Raw genomic sequence first — 23,307 nt, 5'->3', positions numbered from 1 at the left:
TGTATCTTGGGAGATGGAGTCCAAATTTGCTCTCGGTGCCAGCGAACGTGGCCACGGCCAACCTGAAACCTCCAATGTGGTCGGGGCTGGGCGCCGGCAGGCTGATGCGAGACTTGGGAGTCGGCTCCGAACCAGACGGCTTTCTGTGGTGTGGAGAGAGAGCGGGGAAGGACGAGGAGAGCGGGAGGGGTGGAGGTACAGGGAGAGACGAGGAGAGCGGGAGGGAGGGAGGATGAGAGAAAACGGGAGGGAGGAGAAAGAGAGAGACAGAAAGGGAAGGAGAACGGGGGAGAGAGAAAAGGATAAAGGAGAGAGGAGAGAAAGAGAGAGACCGAAAAAAGAGAAACAGAAAGTGGAAGGGACAAGAGAAGGAGAGAGATTTTATATTAAACATTCTCCACCACAAAAAATAAACATCTTAGTTGAATATTAAGACTGGGCGAGAGGGCTATTTTTTCCCAGAGCACACGAACCAGAAATAAATGAATATCCCACAATGGTTTCATACTCCCTTCAGTGATATCTTTCCAATATGTACAGGGAACATATTTCAAACCCACACTACACCATCCAGCAGTACAGTATTCACATTGAACACAGTCTGTGAAGACAACACAGTATGCACATTGGATATTTACAGTACATAGGGGTTTGCATAATAAATGGAAGCTGTTCTGACTTTCCAAAGGGCTGTAAACAGTCCAATATACTGGATCTCTTGATTTCCTGGTTTAGTAAGTAAGAGTTGTTGGTGGTGGTGGACCAATTATACCATGCCAATTTCAATAGAATAGAATATTGACCATTCTATCAGTACCACTATATGTACATTATAGAATATTGACCATTCTGTCAGTACCACTATATGTACAGTATAGAGTATTGACCATTCTGTCAGTACCACTATATGTACAGTATAGAGTATTGACCATTCTGTCAGTACCACTATATGTACAGTATAATGAGTGAATGGAATGTATTTGGTGATGCTTGTCCTAACAGTCTCCCCTTACCCTCCTGTCTCTGTCTCTTATTGGTCAATGGAACATTAGTGCATTCTAAAGAGTGACCAATTTGCCCCTCCAGGGGAAATGAGCTCATTTCTACCCCAAAAATCTGAAAAGAGAAAGATCCCAAGTCAAAGTGATTCTCTCTGCACTGCTTCCCTCTCTGTAGCCCTGTAGTTTAGGAAATGTTACGTCCATCCCACCAAATAATGGTCTGTGTCCCAAATGGCAACCTATTCTCTATATAGTGCACTGCTTTTGACCAGAGTCCTATGGTGTTTCACAGCTCTCTCCCTCTGTTGAAAGGTTGGTAGAAAAGTGGTGCTAGAAATTACCATCATTTTGTATCACACAGCAGCTGTCAGTAGAAGCTATCAATCCTGACTGGATGTTTCTATGACATTTGCATTTCTGTATTTCTCAGTCTTATCTTGTGGTAAGACACTTACAGGTGCATCAGAGCTGGGACCGAGAGACTGAGAAGCAGCTTGTATCGCCAGGCCATCACTAGCCCTGCACCTTGAAACTAATGCCTCATATTCTGAGTCGGCGGTTAGGGAAGCTTTATCAAATCCTAGATGCCATTGTGCCCTTGAGCAAGGCACTTAACCCCCCACAACAACAGCTCCCCAGGCACCTAGTGTGGCAGCCCCCCCGCACCTCTCCAAAACCTGTGTGTGTGTGTGTGTGTGTGTGTGTGTGTGTGTGTGTGTGTGTGTGTGTGTGGACCTTGTGTGCAATTGACCAATAAAAGTGATCTTAACCTCTGATCATAATCTCTTCTGTTTCTATACTTTTGTTTACTCACTGTGTATGTATCTACTGTATTCTCCACATAGCTCATCCTAAAATACCTACTACTGTGCAGTAATAGCCTGTATCACAGCACACATAGCTCTCAACCCCTAGTAAAACAGTCATTTGTACATTTAGAAATTCGGTTTCCCCTCTGTGTAATCTCTTGATCTCTTCTCCCGGAAAAAGGAAATAAATATACTGATACCATTTTCTTTCCAAATGATATACCGTCTATGCACACCACCTATTTATATTCTGCATTCTGACAGGTGCTCACTCTAATATACCTACTTGGATTGTTATTTAATTGTAATGTATTTGCGAGACATTTTACTTTTTGCTGCACCCGCTATAACACCTGCAAATCTGTGTATGCGACCAATAAATGTTGATTTAATTCGACCTGATAGGCTGAATTTCTTCAGTAATGCTGATCACTCTAGTCTTATATCAGATGTAAGATGGCACTGGAGAAGAAGGCAGACGTTTTACGTGCCCCAAGCCGATTGTTTAATGAAAAAAAAAAAATTGCGTTGTTTATAACTTACTTTATTAATGACTTATTTTCTACATAATGTTGCCGCTACCGTCTCTTATGACTGAAAATAACTTCTGGATATCAGGACTGCGATTACTCACCACGGAGTCCGATGAGGCCGATATACTGCTTTCTCGGAAACAGGCCCAGATCCCCATGATTTGCGTGAAGATGAGGCGGAGAAAAAGGGGCCGGAGGACGGGCTGCCTTCTGAGAATTCGTAGGCAATCTAATAAACTCCAACTTCCTTCCATTCTGTAGCAAACGTTTATCTTTGGACAATAAAATAGATGACCTATGCAGAAGATTAAACTACCCACGGGACATTCAAAACTGTAATATCTTATGCTTCACAGATGCCAGCTAGCTTGCTACTAGCTAGTAGTCAGCTAGCCACTGCTAGCAGTTATCAGATACCTTTAGCCTGGACAACTCTCGCCAGTTTGCACAGCGCGACTCAAACCAGAGAAAATCTGACTGGATTCCGGATTCCTACCGCAAGCTCTGAACCTTTTTTTTCTCTCACCTGTATCATCGTAGATAGCAAGCTGCTATCCAAGTGGCTACTCCTGGCTAACGTCTCTGTCCCGAAGCAAGAACCAATTAGCCTGGAGCAAGCCTTGCTAAGCCCATCTGCTAGCCTGCTAGCCGTGGCCCGCTGTCTGTCTAGAGCACATCTGACTGTTAGCTTAAGAGGCCCATCAGACAAATTCTCTGGCCACTATACCTATTTTGCCAATTGGCCTGGTTTACAACAGTCAATCACCACATTCTTATCGGCAGACTCAAATGACTGCCTCGCCTGGTTCAACAACTACTTCTCTGACAGTGTGTCAAATCGGAGGGCCTGTTGTCCAGACCTCTGGCAGTCTCTATGGGGATGCCACAGGGTTCAATCCTCGGGCCGACTCTTTTCTCTGTATACATCAATGATGTTGCTCTTGCTGCTGTTGATTCTCTGATCCACCTCTACGCAGACGACACAATTCTGTATGTCTGGCCCTTCTTTGGACACTGTCTTAACTAACATCCAGACGAGCTTCAATGCCATACAACTATCCTTCCGTGGCCTCCAACTGCTCTTAAATGCAAGTAAAACTAAATGCATGCTCTTCAACCGATCGCTGCCCACACTTACCCAACCGTCCAGCATCACTACTCTGGACGGTTCTGACTTAGAATATGTGGACAACTACAAATACCTAGATGTCTGGTTAGACTGTAAACTATCCTTCCAGACTCACATTAAGCATCTCCAATCCAAAATGAAATCTAGAATCGGCTTCCTATTTCGCAACAAAGCCTCCTTCACTCATGCTGCCAAATGCATGTATGCTCTCATTGCCTGGCCCTCGCTTCATATCCGTCGCCAAACCCACTCGCTCCAGGTCAAATATAAGTCGTTGCTAGGTAAAGCCCCGCCTTATCTCAGCTCACTGGTCACCATAGCAGCACCCACCCGAAGCATGCGCTCCAGCAGGTATATTTCACTGGTCACCCCCAAAGCCAATTCCTACTTCGGCTACCTTTCCTTCCAGTTCTCTGCTGCCAATGACTGGAACAAACTGCAAAAATCACTGAAGCTGGAGACTCATATCTCCCTCACTAGCTTTAAGCTCCATCTGTCAGAGCAGCTCACAGATCACTGCACCTGTACATAGCCCATCTGTAAATAGCCCATCCAACTACCTCATCACCATATTGTTATTTATTTATTTTATTTTGCTCCTTTGCACCCCAGTACCGCTACTTGCACACTCATCTTCTGCACATCTGTCACCCCAGTGTTTAATTTGCCATACTGTAATAATTTCACCACTATGGCCTGTTTATTGCCACACCCCCCTTATCCTACCTCATTTGCACACACTGTATATAGACTTTTTCTATTGTATTTATTGACTGTGTGTTTGTTTATTCCATGTGTAACTCTGTGTTGTTGTATGTGTCGAACTGCTTTGCTTTATCTTGGCCAGGTCGCAGTTGTAAATGAGAACCTGTTCTCAACTAGCCTACCTGGTTAAATAAAGGTGAAATAAAAAAAACAGAGACGTGGCTGAACGACGACACTATCAACATACAGCTGCCTGGTTATACACTGCACCGGCAGGATAGAACAGCGGCGTCTGATAAGACGATAAGGGCTGTGGTATTTTTGCAAATAACAGCTGGTGCACATAATCTAAGGAAGTCTCGAGTTATTGCTTGCCTGAGGTAGAGTATCTCATGATGAACTGTAGACCACACTAACTACCTAGAGTTTTCATCTGTATTTTTCGTAGTTGTTTACATACCACCACAGTCAGAGGCTGGCACTAAGGCAGCATTGAATGAGCTGTATTCTGCCATAAGCCAACAAGAAAACGCTCACCCAGAGGTGGCGCTCCTAGTAGCCGGGGAATTTAATGCAGGGTAACATAAATCAGTTTTACCAAATTTCGATCAGCATGTTAAATGTGCAACCAGAGGGAAAAAAAACTCTGGACCACCTTTACTCCATGCATACAAAGCTCTGCCTCGCCCTACATTTGGAAAATCTGACCATAATTCTATCCTCCTGATTCCTGCTTACAAGCTAAAATTAAAGCAGGAAGCACCAGTGATTAGATCAATAAAAAAAGTGGTCAGATGAAGCAGATTCTAAGCTACAGGACTGTTTTGCTAGCACAGACTGGAATATTTTCCGGGATTCCTCCAATGGCATTGAGGAATACGCCACATCAGTCATTGGCTTCATCAATAAGTGCATCGATGACATCTTCCCCACAGTGACTGTACGTACATACCCCAACCAGAATTTGTGCTTGTCTCCACCCCCCTCCAGGTGTCGCCCATCTTCCCCATTATATTTATACCTGTGTTCTCTGTTTGCCAGTTCGTTTTGTTTCGTCAAACCTACCAGCGCTTTTCCCGTGCGCCTGTCTTTCTTAATTTCCTGTTTTCTAGCTTTCCTGGTTTTTGACCATTCTGCCTGCCCTGACCCTGAGCCTGCCTGCCGTTCTGTACCTTGTCACACCACCCTGGATTACTGACCTCTGCCTGCCCTGACCCTGAACCTGCCTAACGTTCTGTACCTTTCGGACTCTGCTCTGGATTACTGACCTCTGCCTGCCCTGACCCTGAACCTGCCTAACGTTCTGTACCTTTCGGACTCTGCTCTGGATTACTGACCTCTGCCTGCCCTGACCCTGAACCTGCCTAACGTTCTGTACCTTTCGGACTCTGCTCTGGATTACTGACCTCTGCCTGCCCTGACCCTGAACCTGCCTAACGTTCTGTACCTTTCGGACTCTGCTCTGGATTACTGACCTCTGCCTGCCCTGACCCTGAACCTGCCTAACGTTCTGTACCTTTCGGACTCTGCTCTGGACTACTGACCTCTGCCTGCCCTGACCCTGAACCTGCCTAACGCTCTGTACCTTTCGGACTCTGCTCTGGATTACTGACCTCTGCCTGCCCTGACCCTGAACCTGCCTAACGTTCTGTACCTTTCGGACTCTGCTCTGGATTACTGACCTCTGCCTGCCCTGACCCTGAACCTGCCTAACGTTCTGTACCTTTCGGACTCTGCTCTGGATTATTGACCTCTGCCTGCCCTGACCCTGAACCTGCCTAATGTTCTGTACCTTTCGGACTCTGCTCTGGATTACTGACCTCTGCCTGCCCTGACCCTGAACCTGCCTAATGTTCTGTACCTTTTGGACTCTGCTCTGGATTACTGACCTCTGCCTGCCCTGACCCTGAACCTGCCTAATGTTCTGTACCTTTCGGACTCTGCTCTGGATTACTGACCTCTGCCTGCCCTGACCCTGAACCTGCCTAACGTTCTGTACCTTTCGGACCCTGCTCTGGATTATTGACCTCTGCCTGCCCTGACCCTGAACCTGCCTAACGTTCTGTACCTTTCGGACTCTGCTCTGGACTACTGACCTCTGCCTGCCCTGACCCTGAACCTGCCTAACGTTCTGTACCTTTCGGACTCTGCTCTGGACTACTGACCTCTGCCTGCCCTGACCCTGAGCCTGCCTAATGTTCTGTACCTTTCGGACTCTGCTCTGGACTACTGACCTCTGTCATGCCCCCCTGTTTCTGTAATAAACTTTTGTTACTTCGAAACTGTCTGCATCTGGGTCTTCTCCTGAGCCTTGATACCAGGATCATTTCATTCAGTTTAAGATTAGGAGAGGGAGGAGTTCTGACTTACTGTCCGCCAAAGTCAATGTAGAACCACCTCTGCAGGAGTTCATAGGTCACCAGGGTGACCCCAAATTGGGGCGAGGACCGGAACACTCGGGCTATAGTAAAGGGAGAAACCACAACGCTCAATAACACAGTTTCACTATTACACCACAGTAGCCTGGGTACCAGTCTGTTTGTGTTAACATTCCACTTCTTGCCACTCCTTTTCATGCCAAACACATAGTACAAGGAGTGACATTTTTGCACAAAACAGGTTCTGGATTTCAAACTAAACAATTTGTTGTATGAAGGGTTAAAATCAGTTGTCATTTGTATCAATCGTCGTCATTATCATCATCATCATCGTCATCAGATATGAATAAAAACATGGTGATACCTCCCGCTCCTTTCCAGAAGGCCCGTGGTCCCTCCTCCTTCAGAATCTTCCAGAAGCAGTCAGCGAGACCGGTGTACGTGGTCTGGCCGGCACGGGCCGCCACTTGTAGCCTGGTCTTGATAACGTCGGCGGGGGTCACCAGGGAGGCCGCGGGCATGCCTAAGGAGAGAGTGCCTCACTCAGCAGTCATCTGATACAGTACTTATCACCTATTAACTCACCTTTTACTATTATATTTGTTAAGTACTTTGAAATGCATCCCCTGTGAGAAATGTGCTCTATAAATAAAGTTTGATTCACTGATTGATATTAGGAATGGATGTGAATATACAGTGCCTTGCGAAAGTATTCGGCCCCCTTGAACTTTGCGACCTTTTGCCACATTTCAGGCTTCAAACATAAAGATATACGTATTGTATTTTTTACTGTATTTTTTTGTGAAGAATCAACAACAAGTGGGACACAATCATGAACTGGAACGACATTTATTGGATATTTCAAACTTTTTTAACAAATCAAAAACTGAAAAATTGGGCGTGCAAAATTATTCAGCCCCCTTAAGTTAATACTTTGTAGCGCCACCTTTTGCTGCGATTACAGCTGTAAGTCGCTTGGGGTATGTCTATCAGTTTTGCACATCGAGAGACTGACATTTTTTCCCATTCCTCCTTGCAAAACAGCTCGAGCTCAGTGAGGTTGGATGGAGAGCATTTGTGAACAGCAGTTTTCAGTTCTTTCCACAGATTCTCGATTGGATTCAGGTCTGGACTTTGACTTGGCCATTCTAACACCTGGATATGTTTATTTTTGAACCATTCCATTGTAGATTTTGCTTTATGTTTTGGATCATTGTCTTGTTGGAAGACAAATCTCCGTCCCAGTCTCAGGTCTTTTGCAGACTCCATCAGGTTTTCTTCCAGAATGGTCCTGTATTTGGCTCCATCCATCTTCCCATCAATTTTAACCATCTTCCCTGTCCCTGCTGAAGAAAAGCAGGCCCAAACCATGATGCTGCCACCACCATGTTTGACAGTGGGGATGGTGTGTTCAGGGTGATGAGCTGTGTTGCTTTTACGCCAAACATAACGTTTTGCATTGTTGCCAAAAAGTTAAATTTTGGTTTCATCTGACCAGAGCACCTTCTTCCACATGTTTGGTGTGTCTCCCAGGTGGCTTGTGGCAAACTTTAAACAACACTTTTATGGATATCTTTAAGAAATGGCTTTCTTCTTGCCACTCTTCCATAAAGGCCAGATTTGTGCAATATACGACTGATTGTTGTCCTATGGACAGAGTTTCCCACCTCAGCTGTAGATCTCTGCAGTTCATCCAGAGTGATCATGGGCCTCTTGGCTGCATCTCTGATCAGTCTTCTCCTTGTATGAGCTGAAAGTTTAGAGGGACGGCCAGGTCTTGGTAGATTTGCAGTGGTCTGATACTCCTTCCATTTCAATATTATTGCTTGCACAGTGCTCCTTGGGATGTTTAAAGCTTGGGAAATCTTTTTGTACCCAAATCCGGCTTTAAACTTCTTCACAACAATATCTCGGACCTGCTTGGTGTGTTCCTTGTTCTTCATGATGCTCTCTGCACTTTTAACGGACCTCTGAGACTATCACAGTGCAGGTGCATTTATACGGAGACTTGATTACACACAGGTGGATTGTATTTATCATCATTAGTCATTTAGGTCAACATGGATCATTCAGAGATCCTCACTGAACTTCTGGAGAGAGTTTGCTGCACTGAAAGTAAAGGGGCTGAATAATTTTGCACACCCAATTTTTCAGTTTTTGATTTGTTAAAAAAGTTTGAAATATCCAATAAATGTCGTTCCACTTCATGATTGTGTCCCACTTGTTGTTGATTCTTCACAAAAAAAATACAGTTTTATATCTTTATGTTTGAAGCCTGAAATGTGGCAAAAGGTTGCAAAGTTCAAGGGGGCCGAATACTTTCGCAAGGCACTGTACTAACCTGCATCACTATCACTGCTGAATCTGAATGAATACGTTACTACTGTTGGGTTATACAAAGTTAATAATCTAACTCTATGAATTTCCACCTGTGGCTTATCAAACTCATGTTTGGTAAACTTTTGTGCCTCTTTCAAAACAGAATTCATTCGTAGTTGAATTTGAGTCAACTGAATGAGGACCAGTGATCCTTCTTACAGAAGGTGATTTACGATCAGAAAAAATGCATTGGACGTTCATGGTTTTCCCCCTCAGATTGGAGGGACAGACAATACCTAGTAATGAAGAAGGACCCACAAGGTGGCCCACGTGCCGGTGACTGGTGACTGGGGGCCCCATGCGGGCAGCTCTCTCCAGCCACTTCAGCTATGAATGGCCTCAATCATCAATGGCTGCTTTCGATCTCCATGCACGGTCATTACCATCACCGGCCTCTTCACCAGCCAGTCACACAGACTTCTAGCTGCACGTCTTCAGTCTAAACAAGCCATTCAATTCAACCACTGATCAACTCACTCACTGCCACTGTGAGAGCTGAAGAGACCACCTGCACTGATGTCCTTCACAGGAGAGGAATGGAGAGCAGTCTTAAATCTTTCTCTCAAAGTTACCTCAGTAGAAACCATATTCGTCTCCAGCCATTGAAAGAGAGAAAGAGAGCGAGAGAGAGCGAGAGCGAGAAATAGGGAGAGAGAGAGAGAAAGAGCAGGAGGAGGAATTAGGAGATGACCAGCGCTGCAGTGTGTATTGGGATCAGGGGGTCTGCTTGGCAAATAATGCCACCCAAACTGAGCGTGTAACTCAATTTCCTGCGCCGACTGTGTAAGGACTGTTAAGCACTAATTGCCAAAAAGGCTTAAAATGTAGAGAAAAAAAATGCTGATAAATGTAGAGGAGTGATAAATGCTATGAGCAAATGCAAAATCATAAACTGCATTTCAGGTTTGTAAACCATAGCGCCCGGACCCGGTTGAGGGAATAACCAAAATAAGAGGGAGGGTGAAAATTGGGAGTAGGAATGTCTTTTAAAATTTCTATGAGTTTCCATGAAGCGCCGTGCTCGCTGCTCACTCAGTGCTGAAGAGCAGAACTACAGTACTGACCAACAATATCCCTCAGGATTCAAAATAAATATTTATCCTTTTCTTATGATGTTCCAAACCACCCTGACTTGGCTTCCGCGCTCGTCTTTTTATACACTGTTTTCTTTAAGACAAACCCCCTCCAATAAAAAATATTAAACCTACAAACTCGCTCCAGATCATATTTTCGTGTATGAAGAGGAGAAAGAGACTTGTAAGACTGTGGATCAAAACTGTTGAATGCCTTTCCTCCGGGTTTCCAGTATTGTGAGAGTAAGATCTGTTTATGGCTGACACAGGTCCCATCCTCACCTCCCTCAGCACCTCACTCCTAAGATACAGGTAGTATCTCAACTAACACCCTATTCTGTACTTTTGACCAGAGCCTTATGGGTCCAGAGAGAGAGAGACATTGGACCCTATGGGCCCTGGTCAAAAGTAACACACTATGTAGGGAATAGAGTGCAATTTGGGACACAGCTCAGGCTGCCAGTTCCTATATGTTAGCAGTGGAAAGTCATCCCATCCCGACCCTGTTGGCTGGCAGGCAGGCAAGCGGTCTCTCTCTCTGGGCTCTGTCTTCTCCCTCAGTGCTCAGCTCCAAACCCCAGCCAATCACTGAGCACTCTAATTAGGAATGACCACGATTGAGCCTGCGGTCGCCGGCGGCTACTGGGGCCCTAGGCCTGGAGCCAGGAAGTTGGGATGGTTAGGGGGATGGAGGCTGGAGGGATGGAGGATGGAGGGTTAGAAGGATGTATGGGGGAAAGGAAGAATAGAGGGATGGAGGAATGGAGGTTAGAGGGATGGAGCCGGGGCCTTGGTTCTGGGCTGGGGTCCATGTGGTGGCTCACCAACCACCAGGGACACTCATGCATGGTTTTCTGCTTCCCCAAGAATGGTTCCTTATTTAGCTTGTGATAGTGGCATTTTAACAGTATTGTTTCTTTCCTCTGAATCGTCATCTTCTGATCGTCATTGACCAATATGGTTGAAAAACATTGTATTTTTTGTATTATTCATTTGTCCTGAAGTTTTTGGATGTGTATGTATACTTTATCATATAGGCCGAGAGAATGAGAGATCGAGACAGATACAGAGAGAGAGGGAAAGAACGACAGAAAGAGGGAACCAGGCAGAGTCAGACAATTCTCAAAAGACCCTGGGTCTGAACCACATGGTATCTTACCTGCTATGGCCCCTGAAAACAGCAGCTTGCCTGGTCCGATCCTCCCATCCTCATCACTCATGTAGGCCTTGACGTGCGCATAGCAGGGGAAGTAGATGGCTGAGAAAGGTATGTCTCGCAGGAAACAGGCTTTGGCTCCCTGTGGATGATAAAGAGATACAGAAGAGACAGAGGTGTGAGGAAAGAGAGGGGGGATTGAGAGGGGAAGGACAGAGAAACAAGGAGGAGTCAAAATAGAGGAAGAGGGAGACAAGAAGGGAGGGAGAGAGAGAAAGAGGGAGAGCAAGGGGGAAGACAGTGAGAAAGAAAAAAGGAGGGGGTGAAAAAAGAGGAGGGGAGACAAGGGAGGGAGAGAAAAGGTGGGAGGGAGAGAATTATTGAACTGAATTGAAAAGGTGGGAGGGAGAGAAAATAAGTTTCGTAAGAGACACAAACATTCTTTGAGGAGGACTCAGAGTACTGTAACACTTTTCCTCTTTCCATCCCTGATTTTGAAAATATACCATAAATAAACATGTTTTATTGGTTGGAAAGATGTTACCTTCAACAGTCTTGATTTTTCCAGTTCCATGGGAACATCATTTATCATAGCATAGCTTGTGGTTTTATTTCCGAGAGTTCTAACCACAAAATGTCTAAGACTGGTTTCTGTTCCTGCCCCTCTGTGTTTGAAAAGCCGGTACCTTACACATCACTAGGGCTAGGAGTGTTTCCTGCTGACCATGTGACCTGACCAAGGAAAACTCTGGGCCCTTCGCTACAACTCATCAACTCTCCTCACTTCTCTTCTCCTGCTTTGGTGAGACGAGAGTGTGTGTGTGTGAGAGAGAGAGAGAGAGAGAGAGAGAGAGAGAGAGAGAGAGAGAGGGCAAGAGAAACAAAGAGAGAGAGGGCGAGAGAGAGAACAAGAGAGATGAAGAGAGAGTAAAAGATGAGACATCAGGAAAAGAAGAGGAAGATTGCTTCTGTCCGTCACTGTAAACAAAGCCATATCTTCAACCAGATTACGTTTCATCTTATTCCCCCCCTTGGCTGCCATCCAGGTGGGGTTGAGGCAGGGGAAGGGAAAAGGAAGGGTTCTCCCTTCAACAGAGTAGTTTAAAGCCAGGTTGCATCCCAAATGGAATCCTACTCCCTACATGGTACACTACCAGACCAGAGCCCTATATGGGTTCCCTTTGGGCCCTGGTCAAAAGTAGTACACAATATATAGGAATAGGTTGCCAATTGGGACGCTGCCAGGAGAAGTGCTTTAGACAGGCTTCATTTAACTGCTGGGGTTAATCCTACCACTCATACACAGTTTGCACAGATACCTCCCTATACAGGTATCTCTGCTGTCCTCAAAGGCTTTGCTTCATTCTCCCCTCCCCACCAGGGCCGCCATGCCAGACTGCCTGCTGAAAAGCTGCAGATACTATCGCCAGGGCCCTGGTTCACATTCACAGACAGGCTCGTCCTTGTGCCTGCTGAGGCTGGAGAGGGATTATGTGATTCATGTGAATCTACTATGATTCTACTGTGATTCATGTGAATCTACTGTAATTATTCTGTGATTCATGTGAATCTACTGTGATTATACTGTGATTCATGTGATTATACTTTATCCATAATCTATTATGCCTTGTTTCTTCTTTTTCTGAAGTATGGTCAGGCCAAGAGTTGAGGTGACAGACCTGTGTGAATGCATGACAATGTATACCTACAGTTGAAGTCGGAAGTTTACATACACTTAGGTTTGAGACATTAAATCTTGTTTTTCAACCACTCCACAAATTTCTTGTGAACAAACTATAGTTTTGGCAAGTCGGTTAGGACACATTTGTGCATGACGCAAGTAATTTTTCTAACAATTGTTTACAGACAGATTATTTCACTTATAATTCACTGTATCACAATTCCAGTAGGTCAGAAGTTGACCCACTGGACTAAGTTGACTGTGCCTTTAAAGAGCTTGGGAAATTCCAGAAAATTATATCATGGCTTTAGAAGCTGATATAGGCTAATTGATAGGCTAATTGACATCATTTGAGTCAATTGGAGGTGTACCTGTGGATGTATTTCAAGGCCTACCTTCAAACTCAGTGCCTCTTTGCTTGACATCATGGGAAATCAGCCAAGACCTCAGAAGAAAATTGTGCACCTCCACAAGTCTGGTTCATCCTTGGGAGAAATTTCCAAACACCTGAAGGTACCACGTTCATCTGTACAAACAATAGTATACAAGTATAAACACCATGGGACCACGCAGCCATCATACCGCTCAGGAAGGAGACGAGTTCTGTCTCCTAGAGATGAATGTACTTCGGTGCGAAAAGTGCAAATCAATCCCAGAACAACAGCAAAGGACCGTGTGAAGATGCTGGAGGAATCAGGTACAAAAGTATCTATATCCACAGTAAAACAAGTCCTATATTGACATTACCTGAAAGGCCGCTCAGCAAGGAAGAAGCCCCTGCTCCAAAACAGCCATAAAAAAGCCATCGTTATGTTATGTAATAACCATCGTTATGTTCGGAGGAAAAAGGGGGAGCCTTGCAAGCCGATGAATACCATCCCAACCGTGAAGCACGGGGTGGCAGCATCATGTTGTGGGGGTGCTTTGCTGCAGGAGGGACTGGTGCTCTTCACAAAATAGATGGCATCATGAGGCTGGAAAATTAGGTGGATATATAATCTCAAGACATCAGTTAAAGTTAAAGCTTGGTCAAAAATGGGTCTTCCAAATGGACAATGACCCCAAGCATACTTCCAAAGTTGTGACAAAATGGCTTAAGGACAACAAAGTCAAGGTATTGGAGTGGCCATCACAAAGCCCTAACCTCAATCCCATAGAAAATGTGTGGGCAGAACTGAAAAAGCGTGTGCGATCAAGGAGGCCTTCAAACCTGACTCAGTTACACCAGCTCTGTCAGGAGGAATGGGCCAAAATTCCCCCAACTTATTGTGGGAAACTTGTGGAAGGCTACCCAAAACATTTGACCCAAGTTAAACCATTTAAAGGCAATGCTACCAAATACTAATTGACTGTATGTAAACTTCTGACCCACTGGGAATGTGATGAATGAAATAAAATATGAAATAAATCATTCTCTCTACTATTATTCTGACATTTAACATTCTTAAAATAAAGTGGTGGTCCTAACTGACCTAAGACAGGGAATTTTTACTCTGATTAAATTTCAGGAATTTTTAAACAACTGAGTTGAAATGTACTTGGCTAAGGTGTAAACTTCCGACTTCAACTGTACATAATACACAGTATGTATCTCCTTCTGTATATGGCTATGAATGAGGGATAGTACATGGTGTTGTCATGCCGTTGGCCTCTTTGGGTATAGCAAGCACATCCCCATCTCCCTGCCTCCCCCTTGCCTCCTTCAACTAGGTTGCTGTGGTCAGAGAGACGTCGTAAATTCCTGAGAAGACCCTGCCACATGGCCACACAGTAGAGAGAGAGTAGATTTTCATGTAGAACAAAGGAAATCCTTCCACCTCACAGAACTTGAGGTACGAACAAATTTCATGTTCCGGAGAAAGTATAAAAGATCGGTGAAGAATCCAGCTACGAACTGGTCCGTTTGTCACAACTTGGGGAAGCTCATGGGAGACGGTGTGGCCACATTACCATAACGCTGTTTATATAATAGCCTCAGATATGAGGTTTACATCTAATTGTTGTATAAGATGAATGAGTGAGTATGATACTGTTTACACAATTTTACAATGTGATTTTGGACTGTTTAATGAAGGAAAACTCAAAAAGGGAATTGGATTTGAGCTAAATCAGAGGACCACCCCTGAGCCAAGTTGGGGTCAGACATCCTGGGACAGCCTTTTCTGCCATTCCGAATAAAAATCCCACTCGGATTTTCGATCAGCAGACCGAGCTTACCTCAATTACGAGATGGCTAAAGGTTGCAGACCATGTTTTTCTCCATTAGGAGGACAAAGGTTGTAGACCATTGCTGAATCTTTTAACCATACCACGTGGTTGAACTCTTAGACTATCGATACCGACAGAATAAGAACAAGTCTTTGATATTAATTACTAGTCTGCAGCTAGGAATTCAGTATCATTGAACGCGAAGAACGACAATGAACTTTTCACCAGCGATCAAGACGACACACTGAGCGTAAATATATATATTGATTGCAATTGTTCCCGAATGAGTGAGCGTTCATGTGCAAAGGATTAGCATTTCAATTGTTATAATTATCACTCTGTAGTGACTTCTTAGTCGACCCCCACTTCCCCTTTTTGTCTAACAAGCCGCCATGCCGGTTTAGCCCACTAGAGCACATTCTCCTATCATTTCCTGTAACCACATTTACCTTGTTTGTTTATGCATTCCTGTGAATTAGTTAGTAATAAATAAATTATTTAAGACAATTGATGTATGGATGACTCATAGTGAAGACTGGGTTTGTGCAGATAACCAACAATTTACGATGTTTGGAATGAGACTAACGTGAGGTAAAGTAAATAATTCATTAATTCGAAGACTAATTGATCAGATAAAATATCTGAAAAGTTATTTTAGGAAATGATAACTTTGTAATCTGAATATTTTTCCTTGGTGCACCGACTTCCTAGTTAATTAGTTACGTGATTAAACAGTTGATCGCGTAGTAACTAATTACAGAGAATCTTTGATAAAAACTACAAGTCTTCAGTTAATGATAGTAAAGACACGACAGTGTATATAGTATGATTAATTGTTAGTATGCTTAAAAAATATATATATTTAACCTTTATTTAACTAGGCAAGTCAGTTAAGAACAAATTCTTATTTTACAGTGACGGCCTGCCACGGCCAGACCCCGGGCCAATTGTGTGCCGCCCTATGGGACTCCCAATCATGGCCAGTTGTGATACAGCCTGGGATCAAATCAGGGTATGTAGTGACTCCTCTAGCACTGAGATGCTGTGCCTTAGACGATCTCCTTAGACCTATCTGAATGCCTGTGTGTATGAGCACTGGAGTACATACAGGTATGTGTTTATATGAGTGAATAGGTTTGTCTTGATAAAGCCATTCAGTCAGTCAGCCATTCAGTCAGCCAGTCAGTCAGTCAGTCAGTCAGTCAGTCAGTCAGTCAGTCAGTCAGTCAGTCAGTCAGCCCCTCCAGCAGCAGAGCGGAGGTAGGTAGCAGGAAGAGGCAGAGAGAGAGAGAGAGAGAGGCTGAGGGGGAGGGTAATTAGCCTAACAAAGGGTGCTCTGTGCCTGGGCACAGCCCTGAGGAGCCAGCCCGTCTGGAGCTCGCTAGTCCTCCCTCCCGGCCCTCTTCCTCACTCTGAATGCACATTGTCTCAGAAGCAGGACAGGAGACACAGACACAGGGGAGGACTAGAGGAGGCACCACCACTGTCATACCGGATTCAGCATTCTTATAGACATAATGGAGCAGACATACTATAGACGCAAACATATTCACATTTGTGCGCATACACACACACACAGACACACAGACAAAGACAAGTGGAGGCACCAGGTTCAGCATTCTCTCTCACACACACACACACACACACACACACTGATTGACAAACACAGACAACTGTCATGGGAAGGACCTGGGAAGAAATTGAACTGAAACTTTGCCACAGAAAGAGAAAGGGGTAGAATCTGCAAGCTCTGGATAAAGGACCTGGAGCTTTTTAAAATGTTTTTAAAGCTTTCATTTAAATGAAACCCCAAAAAAGTGTTAAAACCCACAGTTTTAACAAGTGACAAAAGCCTAAATCAGATCTCTTTAAAAGGCTTTGTGCATCAAAGACACTGATCATCGGTGCCCTTTTAAAAAGCAACCTCTCTATAAAGAGAATGACCCACGGTAGTTCTAAAATAACACCTGCTATCCACGGTAGTTCTAAAATAACACCTGCTATCCACGGTAGTTCTAAAATAACACCTGCTATCCACGGTAGTTCTAAAATAACACCTGCTATCCACGGTAGTTCTAAAATAACACCTGCTATCCACAAAACGTCTCAGAGTAGAAAAAGTGATAAGAATAGAGACATTAAACTCCTACTCTTATTGGTCAAAATAAAAGCTATGCATCCAAGCCTCTTTAGTCATAAGAGTCCCATCTAGTCGACATATTTAGGAGACGTCGTGAGCTGTCCTAACCAGTTAAGAGTTACCAGCAGGTGCCTTGATCATAGAAAAAGGCAGTCAGTCAGCGGTTCCTGCAGCACATGCAATTGCTTTAGAGTTGAAAAAATGTTTTGATATTTCTACATGATTAATCCATAAATAATCTAGACCTACATGGAACAGTATCTTTGCTTTTTACAATTATTTCACAAGGCCTATTTCACATGATATGCCTCAATATTTATAGACACTAGGCTAATAAATAAACATGTTTTTATTTCGATTATTTAATTACCGACATGTTATTTCAAGTTCTCTTGGAGCGCAATATCACATTGTTAAAAAAGAGGGCTAAATTGGACCTGTCTATAAATTGGGCAATTGAAGGCATTTAGGGCTTATATTAACTTTGATTGTGTTCAATGATAATAATAGACCTTTTAAACGTTGTATGCAACATTATCGGCAAGTGAAATGATGCCTACTGTGCAAAAGCGATTTAGAGTTCCTAAACGGGAGAGATGAGAGCGTTGATATAACAGTAATATTGTCAGCTTCCACTTTTAACAACCATCAGAATCTTCAAAAATGATATCAAACATTTTATCATTGTAACATTTGATCTATCAGTAACATTCACCATGGTTGTCTGAAGTGTGCTATTGTCACACCCTGATCTGTTTCACCTGTCTTTGTGATTGTCTCCACCCCCCTCCAGGTGTCACCCACCCAGAGGACTGGGGAGAACGCTGCAGAGAGGACTGGGGAGAACGCTAAGTAGAGGACTGGGGAGAACGCTAAGTAGAGGACTGGGGAGAACGCTGAGGAGAGGACTGGGGAGAACGCTGAGGAGAGGACTGGGGAGAACGCTGCGTAGAGGACTGGGGAGAACGCTAAGTAGAGGACTGGGGAGAACGCTGCAGATAGGACTGGGGAGAACGCTAAGTAGAGGACTGGGGAGAACGCTAAGTAGAGGACTAGGGAGAACGCTGCGTAGAGGACTGGGAAGAACGCTGCGTAGAGGACTGGGGAGAACGCTGAGGAGAGGACTGGGAAGAACGCTGAGGAGAGGACTGGGGAGAACGCTGAGGAGAGGACTGGGGAGAACGCTGTGTAGAGGACTGGGGAGAACGCTAAGTAGAGGACTGGGGAGAACGCTAAGTAGAGGACTGGGGAGAACGCTGCAGATAGGACTGGGGAGAACGCTAAGTAGAGGACTGGGGAGAACGCTGCAGAGAGGACTGGGGAGAACGCTAAGTAGAGGACTGGGGAGAACGCTAAGTAGAGGACTGGGGAGAACACTGAGGAGAGGACTGGGGAGAACGCTAAGTAGAGGACTGGGGAGAACGCTGAGGAGAGGACTGGGGAGAACGCTGCGTAGAGGACTGAGGAGAACGCTGAGGAGAGGACTGGGGAGAACGCTGAGGAGAGGACTGGGGAGAACGCTGCGTAGAGGACTGGGGAGAACGCTGCGTAGAGGACTGGGGAGAACGCTGAGGAAAGGACTGGGGAGAACGCTGAGGAGAGGACTGGGGAGAACGCTGTGTAGAGGACTGGGGAGAACGCTGAGGAGAGGACTGGGGAGAACGCTGCGTAGAGGACTGGGGAGAACGCTGAGGAAAGGACTGGGGAGAACGCTGAGGAGAGGACTGGGGAGAACGCTGTGTAGAGGACTGGGGAGAACGCTGCGTAGAGGACTGGGGAGAACGCTGCGTAGAGGACTGGGGAGAACGCTGAGGAAAGGACTGGGGAGAACGCTGAGGAGAGGACTGGGGAGAATGCTGAGGAGAGGACTGGGGAGAACGCTGAGGAGAGGACTGGGGAGAACGCTGCGTAGAGGACTGGGGAGAACGCTGCGTAGTGCTAGTGAAGTGCTAAGAGAGGCAGAAACCAAAAGTATCAGAATAGACATGTAGACTGTAGAAAATTGCTAAAATTAGTGTTTGAGTACAGCTGTGACCTAATAGTCCCTGTCTTTTAATACAGTACTTAGTGTAGTAGTGTACAGGAGGACCTGCCTTGTAGAGACCAAAGAAACCCAGGTCCTTGATGACAGATATGGCGCTGACACGGGGGCCGGTGGTGATCTCTCCAGCCACCTGTAGGCGGATCTTCACAATCTCCAGAGGGTTGGTGAAGATCACCTGGGATCCACCCGCCTGGACACACACACAAACACACACACACGGAAACACACACAAAGTGGGGATTAACGGAATAGTGATTCGTGAAACCTGGATTAGCAGCAGCACAAGGGGAATCTTTTTGTAAAACAGCTGTAAGAGAATGGGCTATAAGTGACCACTGGAGCTACAGTATGTAACAGAGGGTAAGAGAATGGGCTATAAGTGACCACTGGAGCTACAGTATGTAACAGAGGGTAACCATCAGCGTACACCGATGGTGCCCTGATAGGGACATCACAGGTCTGACTAATGTCATACACACACAGGACAGTTCACATAGGCTACACTGGCTGTGATAGGTGTTTACTGTAGACTGGCTCCCAGGTCTGTTAGTAATGGGTGTTTACTGTAGACTGGCTCCTAGGTCTGTCAGTAATGGGTGTTCACTGTAGACTGGCTCCTAGGTCTGTTAGTAATGGGTGTTTACTGTAGACTGGCTCCTAGGTCTGTCAGTAATGGGTGGTCACTGTAGACTGGCTCCTAGGTCTGTCAGTAATGGGTGTTCACTGTAGACTGGCTTCCAGGTCTGTCAGTAATGGGTGGTCACTGTAGACTGGCTCCCAGGTCTGTTAGTAATGGTTGTTTACTGTAGACTGGCTTCCAGGTCTGTCAGTAATGGGTGGTCACTGTAGACTGGCTCCCAGGTCTGTTAGTAATGGGTGTTTACTGTAGACTGGCTTCCAGGTCTGTCAGTAATGGGTGGTCACTGTAGACTGTCTCCCAGGTCTGTCAGTAATGGGTGGTCACTGTAGACTGGCTCCTAGGTCTGTCAGTAATGGGTGTTCACTGTAGACTGGCTCCTAGGTCTGTCAGTAATGGGTGGTCACTGTAGACAGGCTCCCAGTGTGTCTGTAGTCTCTGAACCATCCGTCTTCAGTTGCACCCTGCCTGAGGGGTTCTGTCTCCACAACGCTCCAACTGTATACCTGGTACTGGAGATAAAAACCCCAGCCACAGGCCCAGACAGGTTCTTCTCAGAGAGCTTCAAGGTCGGCACAGCTTTCATGCACAGCTACGGTATCTGGAGCTGGGGGTGCGGTGTGGCAATGACTGTTGTCTTTTCCATGTTTGTGCTGCTACCATGTTGTGCTGTTGTCATGTTGTGCTGCTACCATGTTGTGCTGTTGTCATGTTGTGCTGCTACCATGTTGTGCTATTGTTATGCTACCATGTTGTGCTGTTGTCATGTTGTGCTATTGTTATGTTGTTCTGCTACCATGTTGTGCTATTGTCATGTTGTGCTGCTATCATGTTGTGCTGTTGTCATGTTGTGCTATTGTTATGTTGTTGTGCTGCTACCATGTTGTGCTGCTACCATGTTGTGCTGTTGTCATGTTGTGCTATTGTTATGTTGTGCTGTTGTCATGTTGTGCTATTGTTATGTTGTGCTGCTACCATGTTGTGCTGTTGTCATGTTGTGCTGCTACCATGTTGTGCTATTGTTATGTTGTGTTGATACCATGTTGTGCTGTTACCATGTTGTGCTGTTACCATGTTGTGCTGTTGTCATGTTGTGTTGATACCATGTTGTGCTGTTCTCATGTTGTGCTGTTGTCATGTTGTGTTGATACCATGTTGTGCTGTTACCATGTTGTGCTGTTGTCATGTTGTGTTGATACCATGTTGTGCTGTTGTCATGTTTTGTTGATACCATGTTGTGCTGTTGTCATGTTGTGCTGTTGTCATGTTGTGTTGATACCCTGTTGTGCTGTTGTCATGTTGTGTTGATTCCATGTTGTGCTGTTGTCATGTTGTGTTGATACCCTGTTGTGCTGTTGTCATGTTGTGTTGATTCCATGTTGTGCAGTTGTCCTATTGTGTTGATACCATGTTGTGCTGTTGTCCTGTTGTGTTGATTCCATGTTGTGCTGTTGTCATGTTGTGTTGATACCCTGTTGTGCTGTTGTCATTTTGTGATGCAACCATTTTGTGTTGTTGTCATGTTGTTGATACCATGTTGTGTCTTAGGTCTCTCTTTATAGACTGTGATGGTGTGTGTCTCTCTTGTTGTGTTTTGTCTACATTCATTTTATTTGTTAATCCTAGCCTCCGGCCCAGCAGGAGGCCTTTTCCATCTTGCATCATTCTAAATAGGAATTTGTTCTTAATTGACTTGCCTGGTTAAATAAAGGTTAAATAAAGAATAATTTTAAATAAGCAGCTAAAGTAGCTAACTTTGTCTCGGCACGAAGAGGGAGAGCCGGGACATAGTTAGCCGGGAAGGCAGCAACCATTCAGGAACAGTCTCTCTCTCTCACACTAGTTGCCCCTGGATACCATGGCTGAAAAGTGGCACAGTGCAATTAGATAGAAATCTGTTTCCATGGAGTCCTTCCCTGCCATTAAATAGGGCATGTACTGTTTGTTGTACTTTTCTCTCCCCCCTCCTTTGCTGTGAATTATTCATGTGTAATTGCGTGTGTCCCCTCTATCTTACGGGAAGGCTATCAAATGAGTACCCCAATCTGAATGTGCAACCTTGTGCGTTTTTTAACAGCCGCCCCCAAATTCGTAAGTAAATGTTCCCATATTTTGAGGGAGAGATCATAATCGCCCCATTGAAGGGAGTAGTACATTAAATAGTGGCGCAGAACTGACCAACATTTCCCTTCCGGAACTAAAAGAGAGGCATTGAATAGTAGGGGCCGATTCTTCATTCTAACGACTCACAGGTACAAATTTATCACTATTTATTTCTGTGGAAAATGATATTTCATAGTTGATTACAGCGACCCTCTAATAGCAATGCATTTATTACCGGGCCGTTGGACACAGAGATGATTAACTGAAAATAGGGCCTCTTGAGCAGCCAACGCTCTCGCTCACATCAATTGGACACTAATTGGGAGATTTCTGAATGTTAAAGAGAGCAACAACAGGTTAGAGAAACCACCGCACAATTAGGTCTGACAGACAGAACAACAGACACGTCTGTCAGGGGGGAGAGAGAGAAAGAGGGAGAGAGATGGAGAGAGACAGAGGGCGACAGAGAGCAAGAGAGAAACAGACAGACAGAGAGAGAGAGACAGAGAAAGAAACATAAAAAGAGAGAGGGAGAGAGACAGAAAGAGGGAGAGATTTGATTACAGAGTGAGACAGTCGGTGGCGCGCTGATAATTCCCAGGTAATTACAAGGCAAGGTGATCCCCTGAGGGGGTTTGAGAGTCAGAACCTCAGACACGCTCCAGCACTACATCCACAGTGTGGGTGTGTTTCTATGTGTGTGTTTCTGTGTGTTTGTGTTTCTGTGTGTGTGTGTTTCTGTGTGTTTGTGTGTGTGCACACATCAGCCAGATCGCTCAAGATTGACTTTGAAATTGGACGTCTGTCCATGTCCTGAGGACGTCGGGAAATGCCTTCAAAACCAGCCACTAGGGCCAACAGTGAGGACTATTACCATCAAGTTTTGGGTTTTGCTACAGCATTGTGGACAAGGGTGGCAGATGGGGGGAATCCCGTGACTCCAGGACCAAAGGTCACATGTTCAATCCCAGTGGTAGACACTCATTGTTTTAACTCTATCCCAAACCTTAACTTAACCATTCAGAATGAACGCCTAAACTTAATGTTTAACACTATCCCAAACCTTAACCCTTAACCATTCAGAGTGAATGCCTAAACTTAATGTTTAACTCTATCCCAAACCTTAACCCTTAACCATTCAGAATGAACGGCTAAACTTAATGTTTAACTCTATCCCAAACCTTAACCCTTATCTTAACCATTCAGAATGAACGCCTAAACTTAATGTTTAACTCTATCCCAAACCTTAACCCTTATCTTAACCATTCAGAATGAATGCCTAAACTTAATGTTTAACTCTATCCCAAACCTTAACCCTTAACCATTCAGAA

The 23,307-nt window shown here is 44.9% G+C and overlaps 1 protein-coding gene across 1 annotated transcript in view; it reads right to left on the bottom strand.

Moving 5' to 3' along the window:
- Nucleotides 1-23,307, bottom strand: part of LOC115128819 (electrogenic aspartate/glutamate antiporter SLC25A13, mitochondrial) — a 106,971-nt gene that overhangs the window by 1,970 nt on the left and 81,694 nt on the right. The window contains 5 exon segments of the mRNA XM_065017970.1: nucleotides 2-143; nucleotides 6,548-6,638; nucleotides 6,920-7,078; nucleotides 11,167-11,301; nucleotides 19,282-19,426. Of these exon segments, the coding sequence (XP_064874042.1) occupies nucleotides 2-143; nucleotides 6,548-6,638; nucleotides 6,920-7,078; nucleotides 11,167-11,301; nucleotides 19,282-19,426 (672 nt within the window).

This window comes from Oncorhynchus nerka, linkage group LG4 (assembly GCF_034236695.1).
Source record: "Oncorhynchus nerka isolate Pitt River linkage group LG4, Oner_Uvic_2.0, whole genome shotgun sequence".
Lineage (NCBI taxonomy): Eukaryota > Metazoa > Chordata > Actinopteri > Salmoniformes > Salmonidae > Oncorhynchus > Oncorhynchus nerka.
The sequence above is the reverse complement of the archived record's forward strand: the minus strand, read 5'-3'. Positions and strand labels throughout refer to the sequence as shown.